The sequence below is a fragment of the Mus musculus genome, chromosome 9 (genome assembly GCF_000001635.26).
Source record: "Mus musculus strain C57BL/6J chromosome 9, GRCm38.p6 C57BL/6J".
In the NCBI taxonomy this organism is placed as follows: Eukaryota; Metazoa; Chordata; class Mammalia; order Rodentia; family Muridae; genus Mus; species Mus musculus.
Window position 1 is genome coordinate 106,920,572 of NC_000075.6, and position 12,401 is coordinate 106,932,972.

Sequence of the window (12,401 nt, forward strand, 5' to 3'; positions counted from 1 at the left end):
AATTCTGAATATCTACGCTCCAAATGCAAGGGCAGCCACATTCATTAAAGACACTTTAGTAAAGCTCAAAGCACACGTTGCACCTCACACAATAATAGTGGGAGACTTCAACACACCACTTTCATCAATGGACAGATCGTGGAAACAGAAACTAAACAGGGACACAGTGAAACTAACAGAAGTTATGAAACAAATGGACCTGACAGATATCTACAGAACATTTTATCCTAAAACAAAAGGGTATACCTTCTTCTCAGCACCTCACGGGACCTTCTCCAAAATTGACCATATAATTGGTCACAAAACAGGCCTCAAAAGATACAAAAATATTGAAATTGTCCCATGTATCCTATCAGACCACCATGGCCTAAGACTGATCTTCAATAACAACATAAATAATGGAAAGCCAACATTCACGTGGAAACTGAACAACAGTCTTCTCAATGATACCTTGGTCAAGGAAGGAATAAAGAAAGAAATTAAAGACTTTTTAGAGTTTAATGAAAATGAAGCCACAACGTACCCAAACCTATGGGACACAATGAAAGCATTTCTAAGAGGGAAACTCATAGCTCTGAGTGCCTCCAAGAAGAAACGGGAGAGAGCACATACTATCAGCTTGACAACACATCTAAAAGCTCTAGAAAAAAAGGAAGCAAATTCACCCAAGAGGAGTAGACGGCAGGAAATAATCAAACTCAGGGGTGAAATCAACCAAGTGGAAACAAGAAGAACTATTCAAAGAATTAACCAAACGAGGAGTTGGTTCTTTGAGAAAATCAACAAGATAGATAAACCCTTAGCTAGACTCACTAAAGGGCACAGGGACAAAATCCTAATTAACAAAATCAGAAATGAAAAGGGAGACATAACAACAGATCCTGAAGAAATCCAAAACACCATCAGATCCTTCTACAAAAGGCTATACTCAACAAAACTGGAAAACCTGGATGAAATGGACAAATTTCTGGACAGATACCAGGTACCAAAGTTGAATCAGGATCAAGTTGACCATCTAAACAGTCCCATATCACCTAAAGAAATAGAAGCAGTTATCAATAGTCTCCCAGCCAAAAAAAGCCCAGGACCAGACGGGTTTAGTGCAGAGTTCTATCAGACCTTCAAAGAAGATCTAATTCCAGTTCTGCACAAACTATTTCACAAAATAGAAGTAGAAGGTACTCTACCCAACTCATTTTATGAAGCCACTATTACTCTGATACCTAAACCACAGAAAGACCCAACAAAGATAGAGAACTTCAGACCAATTTCTCTTATGAATATCGATGCAAAAATCCTCAATAAAATTCTCACTAACCGAATCAAGAACACATTAAAGCAATCATCCATCCTGACCAAGTAGGTTTTATTCCAGGGATGCAGGGATGGTTTAATATACGAAAATCCATCAATGTAATCCATTATATAAACAAACTCAAAGACAAAAACCACATGATCATCTCGTTAGATGCAGAAAAAGCATTTGGCAAGATCCAACACCCATTCATGATAAAAGTCTTGGAAAGATCAGGAATTCAAGGCCCATACCTAAACATGATAAAAGCAATCTACAGCAAACCAGTAGCCAACATCAAAGTAAATGGAGAGAAGCTGGAAGCAATCCCACTAAAATCAGGGACTAGACAAGGCTGCCCACTTTCTCCCTACCTTTTCAACATAGTACTTGAAGTATTAGCCAGAGCAATTCGACAACAAAAGGAGATCAAGGGGATACAAATTGGAAAAGAGGAAGTCAAAATATCACTTTTTGCAGATGATATGATAGTATATATAAGTGACCCTAAAAATTCTACCAGAGAACTCCTAAACCTGATAAACAGCTTCGGTGAAGTAGCTGGATATAAAATAAACTCAAACAAGTCAATGGCCTTTCTCTATACAAAGAATAAACAGGCTGAGAAAGAAATTAGGGAAACAACACCCTTCTCAATAGTCACAAATAGTATAAAATATCTTGGCGTGACTCTAACTAAGGAAGTGAAATATCTATATGATAAAACTTCAAATCTCTGAAGAAAGAAATTAAAGAAGATCTCAGAAGATGGAAAGATCTCCCATGCTCATGGATTGGCAGGATCAACATTGTAAAAATGGCTATCTTGCCAAAAGCAATCTACAGATTCAATGCAATCCCCATCAAAATTCCAACTCAATTCTTCAACGAATTAGAAGGAGCAATTTGCAAATTCATCTGGAATAACAAAAAACCTAGGATAGCAAAAAGTCTTCTCAAGGATAAAAGAACCTCTGGTGGAATCACCATGCCTGACCTAAAGCTTTACTACAGAGCAATTGTGATAAAAACTGCATGGTACTGGTATAGAGACAGACCAGTAGACCAATGGAATAGAATTGAAGACCCAGAAATGAACCCACACACCTATGGTCACTTGATCTTCGACAAGGGAGCTAAAACCATCCAGTGGAAGAAAGACAGCATTTTCAACAATTGGTGCTGGCACAACTGGTGGTTATCATGTAGAAGAATGTGAATCGATCCATACTTATCTCCTTGTACTAAGGTCAAATCTAAGTGGATCAAGGAACTTCACATAAAACCAGAGACACTGAAACTTATAGAGGAGAAAGTGGGGAAAAGCCTTGAAGATATGGGCACAGGGGAAAATTCCTGAACAGAACAGCAATGGCTTGTGCTGTAAGATCGAGAATTGACAAATGGGACCTAATGAAACTCCAAAGTTTCTGCAAGGCAAAAGACACCATCAATAAGACAAAAAGACCACCAACAGATTGGGAAAGGATCTTTACCTATCCTAAATCAGATAGGGGACTAATATCCAACATATATAAAGAACTCAAGAAGGTGGACTTCAGAAAATCAAATAACCCCATTAAAAAATGGGGCTCAGAACTGAACAAAGAATTCTCACCTGAGGAATACCGAACGGCAGAGAAGCACCTGAAAAAATGTTCAACATCCTTAATCATCAGGGAAATGCAAATCAAAACAACCCTGAGATTCCACCTCACACCAGTCAGAATGGCTAAGATCAAAAATTCAGGTGACAGCAGATGCTGGCGTGGATGTGGAGAAAGAGGAACACTCCTCCATTGTTGGTGGGATTGCAGGCTTGTACAACCACTCTGGAAATCAGTCTGGCGGTTCCTCAGAATTGGACACAGTACTACCGGAGGATCCAGCAATACCTCTCCTGGGCATATATCCAGAAGATGCCCCAACTGGTAAGAAGGACACATGCTCCACTATGTTCATAGCAGCCTTATTTATAATAGCCAGAAGCTGGAAAGAACCCAGATGCCCCTCAACAGAGGAATGGATACAGAAAATGTGGTACACCTACACAATGGAGTACTACTCAGCCATTAAAAAGAATGAATTTATGAAATTCCTAGCCAAATGGATGGACTTGGAGGGCATCATCCTGAGTGAGGTAACACATTCACAAAGGAACTCACACAATATGTACTCACTGATAAGTGGATATTAGCCCAAAACCTAGGATACCCAAGATATAAGATACAATTTCCTAAACACATGAAACTCAAGAAAAATGAAGACTGAAGTGTGGACACTATGCCCCTCCTTAGAAGTGGGAACAAAACACCCTTGGCAGGAGTTACAGAGACAAAGTTTGGAGCTGAGATGAAAGGATGTAGAGACTGCCATATCCAGGGATCCACCCCATAATCAGCATCCAAACGCTGACACCATTGCATACACTAGCAAGATTTTATCGAAAGGACCCAGATGTAGCTGTCTCTTGTGAGACTATGCCGGGGCCTAGCAAACACAGAAGTGGATGCTCACAGTCAGCTAATAGACGGATCACAGGGCTCCCAATGGAGGAGCTAGAGAAAGTACCCAAGGAGGTAAAGGGATCTGCAACTCTATAGGCGGAACAACATTATGAACTAACCAGTACCCCCGGAGCTCTTGACTCTAGCTGCATATGTATCAAAAGATGGCCTAGTCGGCCATCACTGGAAAGAGAGGCCCATTGGACACCCAAACTTTATATGCCCCAGTACAGGGGAACGCCAGGGCCAAAAAGGGGGAGTGGGTGGGTAGGGGAGTGGGGGTGGGTGGGTATGGGGGACTTTTGGTATAGCATTGGAAATGTAAATGAGCTAAATACCTAATAAAAAATGGAAAAATAAATAAATAAATATCAATGGAATACAGCCTGGAGGCACAGTGTCTGTGGCTCTCTCTGCATCTTATGGATTGCATTGAATAAATAAAGTCACACACCACCTTTGGGATGAGCCATGGTAAATGTTCTGTATCACTTCTCATGGAAGCTTCAAACCTTTGAGCAAATTTCAGCTTTGTCTCTTATTCCCAGATTTACCAATGGAAATGTCAATTCACCAGAAAATGACATTATAGGAAAGAGAAGTCACTGGATAGAAGTTACTATGAGAAGAAGAAAGCTAGGAAAGACAACCAGGTGCTGTAAAGAAGAAATGTAACTTAGTCTCCACATGATGGCATTTTCCCCTGAAGGAAAGAAATCCACAGCAGCCAAGCAGCCACTGCACTGTGAATTGGTCTGTTGATGACATCATCAAAGATATAAACAACAATAATTTGGAAAATCTGCTCTAAGCTACTGAAGCTGTTAGGAAATGGCTTTCTAAGGGGAAAAAAAAATCCCCATTGCAACAAAATCCAGGCAAGGGTTATTCTAAAATTCGTGTCCTTCTTGGTCAGAACTGACTACAGTCCTTTTCTGTTTAAATCTTGTTTGGGTGCTAGCTCTGACTGGTTCTGGGAACACAAGGAAATGGTCATTCAAACAGAAGTTGTACTTCAACCTATGAAGCTTCTAGGATCTGTAGAATTGCCAACTGTAACTCACATGCTAAAAGCTACAGAGAACATTGTCACTGGAACAGACGAGCAGACTCAAGTTGTGATATATGCAGGAGTATCTGCTCTATTTCCCAGCCTGCTAACTCCAAACTAGTAATGTTTAGAAGGAAGTGACAGGGACAGTGTCAAACATCATAGACAGCTGTCAGAAACAAGACACATTATGGGCTAGTTCTACTTTTCATTGGTATTGGCTCAGAAGGAAACTGGATAAGCTGTGGACAACTACAGAATTGGTGGAGGGATTGCACATTCTGCATACTTCATTTAATGTGGCAAAACAGACCCACTGAGGGATTTAACTATGAAAGATTCTCAAAACATAACTAGTTATTCTGAACCACTTCAATTATCTTCCAGCCTACGGAGAAACTTGGCATCACGACTAAAGAGTACGTGGAGGGTTAGACAAAACTGAGGCTCTACAAAGTTTTATAAAAAGAACTCTGTTGGGAACAAAACACCCATGGAAGGACTTACAGAGACAAAGTTTGGAGCTGTGACGAAAGGATGGACCATCTAGAAACTGCCATATCCAGGGATCCATCCCATAATCAGCTTCCAAACGCTGACACCATTGCATACACTAGCAAGATTTTGCTGAAAGGACCCAGATATAGTCTCTTGTGAGGCTATGCGGGGGCCTAGCAAACACAGAAGTGGATGCTCACAGTCAGCTAATGGATGGACCACAGGGCCCCCAATGGAGGAGCTAGAGAAAATACCCAAGGAGCTAAAGGGATCTGCAACCTTATAGGTGGAACAACATTATGAACTAACCAGTACCCCGGAGCTCTTGACTCTAGCTGCATATGTATCAAAAGATGGCCTAGTCAGCCATCACTGGAAAGAGAGGCCCATTGGACACGCAAACTTTATATGCCCCAGTACAGGGGAATGCCAGGGCCAAAAAGGGGGAGTGGGTGGGTAGGGGAGTTGGGGGGAGGGTATGGGGGACTTTTGGGATAGCATTGGAAATGTAAATGAGGAAAATACCTAATAAAAATATTTAAAAAAAGAATGCAATTATGAAAGATCCTGAAAAAAAAAGTCTGTGAACAAGACATTACTAAGCATCACTGAGAAATATTTCTGAGTAGCATCAGATCAAAAGCCGGGGACAGCTCAGCTGATGAGTGCTTGCCTAGCATGAACCAAGCCTTGTGTTTGATTCTCAACAATGCATCATACCAGCCCCTCAGCACTCAAGAGGCAGAAGCAGAACGACCAGGAGTTCAAAGTCAGTCTCAGCTACATAACTACCAGTTCAAGGCCAGCTTGGACTACGAGACACTGTCTCAAAAACCAAAACCAGAGACTGAACCACCAACCAAAAGAGCATGCAGGGGCTGGACCTAGGCCCCTTACACAACTGGAACAGATGTATAGCTTGGTCTTCATGTGGGTCCCCTAAAAACTGGAGTGGGTGCTGTCTCTAATTCTGCTGCCTACCACTGGATTCTCTTCTCCTAACTGAACTGCCTGATTTGGCCTCAGGGGGAAAGGATGGCTTAGTTCTGCTAGGACTGGATATTGCAGGGTGTGGTGGATATTCCTGAGGAGAAGGGAAGGTGGTAATGTGGGAGAGATTTTTAAGGGTGGAATTGGGACGAGTGGGAAGATGTAATTGGGATATAAAGTAAATACATTAATGAAAAAGATCACAAAGAACAAAATCCAGAACAGAAAACTAAAAACAAAACCAAAAAAAAAATACTAAGAGGATTAAAATGTGCCAGAAACTACTTCTGAATGCTTGCTTTACTTTGCAAACCTAGGGTGAGACCACTGAGACTTTCATTTTAAACATTACAGCTGAGACATGAAGTTGTCTGTTGTGTTATATATGATGTTTAGCGTAAACTTTTCTGTTTCTCTAATATGTTTTTTGTTATTGTATACAAGATCTGTGAAGTTCAGGATGGCCTGAAACTCATGATCCTCCTGCCTCCAATCTCCAAAATGCTAGGATCACAGGTGTGTGTCATGATGCCTGTCTTAACAGTCCTCTTAAAATGTAGTTTGTTACTGGAGCATTAAAACAAACAAACAAACAAACAAACAAACACTATACTTGAACAGTAGTTCCAAACTATTCGTCTTATGTGAAGCCTGTCTTCTGAATGGGTTTCTTATTTCTATTCATAACATCCTGCAAATAAAGATTAAATTCTACCCTTTACTTCACAATGGCTTAACTACTATCATCAGGTGTATGAGCAAGTCATTGTTCTGTACTGTGTATATTCTGGATCAGTCCTTTGGAGATTTTTCTCCCATTGAAAGAGAAAAGTTGCTATTGTTATCATGTGTCTTCCCACAGCTGGCCTCAACACTTGGAGCTCTCACAGGGTCCTGGAAGCTGAGTGTACTGTCCTCTAGGGTTTTTTAAGCCAACAATTCTCCATCCTGCCTATATGGGTTACAGTGCATTCAGAGGAAAAAACAACATTTTAGAAGAACACTGAAGAGATAGGCCTATTGTTGAGGTCAGGGTTATACTAATGATATTGGGTAAGTGGGCCACAGTGAAGGTACCAGGCATTAGTGGCAGAATTGGAAGGTACTTATATTGGATATTTTTAGGCACTAGTCATTTCCTGACACATTCCTAGAAAACACAGAATACTGCAGATTAGAAAAGAATTAGAGGTGGCAGCCAGTATTAAATAAAGCCAAATGTCTTCTGTTGACTGATTGGTCCTTTGGAGAAAAGTACTCAGTAGAATGCATGTGACAGCACATGTTGGAGAGGATGTGGAGAAAGAGGAATACTCCTCTATTGCTGGTGGGATTGCAAACTGGTATAACCACTCTTGAAATCAGTCTGGAGGTTCCTCAGAAAATTGGAAATAGATCTACCTGAAGACCCAGCTATACCACTCTTGGGTATATACCCAAAAGATGCCCCACCATGCCACAGGGGCACACATTCCACTATGTTCATAGTGGCCTTATTTATGATAGGCAGAAGCTGGAAACAACCCAGATGTCCCACAACGGAAGAATGGATACAGAAAATGTGATTCATTTACACAATGGAATACTATTCAGCTATTAAGAACAAGGACATCCTGAGTTTTTCAGGCAGATTAATGGACCTAGAAAATATCATCCTGAGTGAAGTAACTCAGACCCAAAAGGACATGTATGGTATGTACTCACTAATAAGTGGATATTAGCCAAAAACATACAGAATATCCAGGATACAATCCACAGAACTCAAGAAGGTTAACAAGCTGAAGGGCCCAAGTGAGGATGCTTCAATCCCACTTGGGAAGGAAAAGAAAGCAAACACTGGAGGCAGAGGGAGGGAGGGACCTGTGTGGGGAAGGGAGTGGGAGGGAAAGGGGGAACATGATCAGGTATAGGGGGTGGCAAACAGGAGTGAAGCCTGAGGGCCAGCAGAACGAATGGATATAGGCAACCTCAGGAGGTAGGGGGACCCTTGAGAATGTACCAGAGACCTGGGAGATGAGATGCTCTAAGGACTCAAAGGAAGGGACCTTAAATGAAATGCCCAACAGTGGGGAGAGGGAACTTGCAGAGTCCACCTCCAGTAGAAAGACAAGGCATCAAGTGGAGGGATGGGGTTACCATTCCACAGTCAAAAACTCTGACCCAGAATTGTTCCTGTTTAAAAGAACTGCAGAGACAAAAATGGAGAAGAGACTGAGGGAAAGGTGGTCCAGTGTTGGCCAAACTTGGGATCTATCTCAAGGGAAGGCTCTCAGGCCTGACATATTACTGATGCTATAGTGTGCTTACAGACAGGAGCCTAGCATGGCTGTCCTCAGAGAGGCCCAACAAGCAGCCAAAACAGAAGCAGATACTTAATGGCTGAATTCAGGGACCCCTGTGGTTGAATTAGAGAAAGGCTGGAAGAAGCTGAGGAAGAGGGCGACCTTATAGGAAGACCAGCAGTCTTAACTAACCTGGACCCTGAGATCCCTCAGATACTGAGCCACCAACCAGGTAGCATACTCTAGTTGGTCTGAGGCCCCAGACACATATACAGAAGAGGACAGCCCCAAGGAGTGGGAAGGCCTGGCAGGGTGTGGTGGGAACATTCTCTTGGAGACGGGGGAAGGAGGTACGAGGAGGGTGGGGGTGATGGGATGAGGAAATGTTGGAGGTTGGATGGGGAGGGGGATAACAACTGGACTATTAAAAAAGATTAAACATAATTAAAACAAAACAAAAGCAGGCTGAGCAAGCTAGTAAGCAGCACCTTCCATGGCCTCTACATCAGTTCCTGCCTCCAGGTTCCTGACCTGTTTGAGTTCCTGTCCTGAATTCCTTTGGTGATGAACAGCAATGTGGATGTATAAGCTGAATAAACCATTTACTCCCAGCCCCTCCCCCACAAGTCTTTCTCTTTACCCTACTTTTAGTAAAAAACAAAAAGCTCCCCAAAATATATAAATCTTTTTAAAAAGATGAACTTTGTGTGCGGAAATGTGCACATACCTACCTACCCCCTTGCCACTCCATCACACACACACACACACACACACACACACACACACACACACCCCAAAATTACTCTGAACACTTGAATGGACTCACCCGAAGGAAGAAAGGAAACTTCCTGCCATAAAAACCAACCCGGAAGAACTCAGGTTCCAGGCGTTGCTGCTCTATGATGTTGTCATAGTAGCTGGCCTCCATTTTCTGTTAACAATAAAGGTATGGTTGTTATCCAAAGCAAGTTCTCCTAGACTCAACTAGATCCTGTTTTCCAGAGAGGGAGTATGGCATTCAGTCTAGGTAACAAGGAAGAAATCCTTAGACACTACCAGCCTCTCTCCAGGAAGTGCATTATGGAAGAGAAGAAAGCCCTCCTTTCTTCTCCACTGCTCTCTAATGAAAGGATAAAAACAAGCCTGCCCAGGCATGGTGGTGCACGCCTTTAATCCCAGCACTTGGGAGGCAGAGGCAGGCAGATTTCTGAGTTTGAGGCCAGCCTGGTCTACAGAGTGAGTTCCAGGACAACCAGGGCTACACACTCGCTATACCAACTGATCCTTGACTAGGGTTGCTGGCAGCTGTCTACCAACACTTCTCATTACCATTACATCAGTCCATTTGCATCCACTCTTGTTCGTCTATCATTTGATTTATGATGCTACTAACTACAACTGAGAAGTCTCCGTTGCATCACTGGTACTGGTTCTAATTTAAAAGATTTTTTTTAATTAGGTATTTTCCTCATTTACATTTTCAATGCTATCCCAAAGGTCCCCCATACCCACCCCCCTAATCCCCTACCCACCCACTCCCCCTTTTTGGCCCTGGCGTTCCCCTGTACTGGGGCATATAAAGTTTGCAAGTCCAATGGGCCTCTCTTTGCAGTGATGGCCGACTAGGCCATCTTTTAATACATATGCAGCTAAAGACAAGAGCTCCCGGGTACTGGTTAGTTCATATTGTTGTTCCACCTATAGGGTTGCAGTTCCCTATAGCTCCTTGGGTAATTTCTCTTCTGGTTAAATTTGAACAGATAACTAGTATTCACGCTGTCCAACACTGCAAAGTCAGCAAGTCTTTAAGTATGGCTACACTGGCCTCACATTTAACCATCTTTAAGGCAGTAGTCTTTACAAAGTAGCCAAAAATCTACTTTAGAGAATCCTGTCCAAATCCAAGTCTAGACCAGAGATTTCTCGTCTTTGTTCAAATGTCTTAGTTATACATAAGGGGTAGTAGATGATGCTTTTAAACCACTAGTCTTTCTCTGCTGATGAAATTATAAGATATTATAATTTAGAAGATAACACCAGAAATAAAAGATTTTACAAAGACCTTCAAAATCCATTGGACATTTGATATATTTTTGAATATTTAGCCAGAATAGATGCCAAGAGCAGTCTTTTCACTCCACATGTACACACCTCATCACGCACGCCTCCCTTCTATCATGAACACCCACAAGTAATAAATTAAAAGTGTTTCTGTATAATACCATCACTGAACAAAACCATTCCATGAAAAACTTCTTCAAGAAGCTAGGCTGGGGCTGGTGAGACGGCTCAGTGGGTAAGAGCACCCGACTGCTCCTCTGAAGGTCCAGAGTTCAAATCCCAGCAACCACATGGTGGCTCACAACCATCCGTAATGAGATCTGACTCCCTCTTCTGGAGTATCTGATGACAGCTACAGTGTACTTACATATAATAAATAAATAAATCTTAAAAAAAAAAAAAAGAAGCTAGGCTGCCCCTCACCCCCGGAAGTCACTATCCTATCATGCCTTTTTCTTTCCCTGAGTACAAGGGGCTTTTGGGGTTCAGATCACAAAGTCATTTGTCAGGTATGTGCTTTTGTTCCCCAATCAGACTTCAAGTATCTTGAGGGCAGAAATCTCATCTCTGTCCATGGCACTAAGTCAAGGGCTTTAGGAATCACTGAGGAACTGATGCGGGAAGCCCCAGTTTGGGCAGGGACGAAATGAAGGTGACAGAGCTTACCCGGATCCAGCTGAGGCTCTGGTAGTCATAGAGGCTCTCGTACTGGCATGCCAGCTCTCTACATAGAGGAATTCCAAACTCCCAGCTCTGTATAAAAAACAGGAACAGGGTTTTAGCACCTCAGGCTTTCTCAGACTGGATAAGTCTACACTGAGCATATGAAAGACTAAAACAAAAGGCTAGCTCCAACTCATGTGTCACAAGGAACACAGTATCCCAAACCATTTATAGAGAGTACCACATAGCACTGTGGTTTTCTACCTCACGCAGAGCTTTCTGGTTTTCGCTCAAATGTCTTAGCCTCCATGCCTCTCTTCTACCTTCACAAGAAGAGGTACTTCTCAGTATATATTGCTCTGTTATTCTTGTTATCTCATTAAAATATATTCACTGTTTTGTTGTATTCATCTATATTAAATGATAACCACATAAGGGAGAAAACTATGTTTCTTTACTTTATTTTCAGATCCTAGAACAATAGCAGATACTCAGTATTTCTTTATTACGTTAATAAAGGGACTGTAAACCTTTTAATTGAAGTCAATTATGAAAAATTAAGACAATCAAGCAGAAAGGGGTTCCCAAAGACCTGGCAGTAGGCCTGGCACTTTTTAGGCTTCAGATTCTCTTTGCCTGCTTGGAGAACAGACCATTTGTGTGACTAAGCTCCTGTTATAGCACCAGACCCATCTAACAGGTGCCCGAAGAAGGCTGCAGCAGACCTCATTCTAACAAACTGCTCATTTCCTTCATCAGTTTTCTTTCTATGGTGCTGAGGACTGACCCCAGGGCTCTGTGAAGGCTATTTCTAACAATGGACTACACCTTTATCTTCCTTTTATCATTATAGTGGTTTCTTTCTTGTGGATACTTAGAAGCATCAGTTTACATATTTGACTCAGTTTATACTTCTCACCTTCAAAATTCTAATTCAAACTTATGCATGAAGAATTTAGATATCCATCACCAACCTCAGTTATTCTGTGTTTCTAACAAGTATGTCCTACACTTCAGCAGAACTTGAGGGCTCAAAGGCTTGCTTTCTGACACCT

At 41.9% G+C, this 12,401-nt stretch overlaps 1 protein-coding gene and 1 pseudogene across 12 annotated transcripts in view; one reads left to right on the forward strand and one right to left on the reverse strand.

Moving 5' to 3' along the window:
* Positions 1-12,401, reverse strand: part of Dock3 (dedicator of cyto-kinesis 3) — a 339,506-nt gene that overhangs the window by 27,747 nt on the left and 299,358 nt on the right. For all 12 annotated transcript variants that reach the window (XM_030244177.1, XM_011242872.2, XM_011242871.2 and 9 more), the window contains 2 exons: positions 11,350-11,436; positions 9,449-9,553 (listed from right to left, as the gene is read on the reverse strand). In XM_030244177.1, coding sequence (XP_030100037.1) covers positions 9,449-9,553; positions 11,350-11,436 — 192 coding nt within the window. Of the gene's footprint in view, positions 1-9,448; positions 9,554-11,349; positions 11,437-12,401 lie in introns of those variants that run through there.
* Positions 4,399-5,316, forward strand: Gm18542 (predicted gene, 18542; annotated as a pseudogene).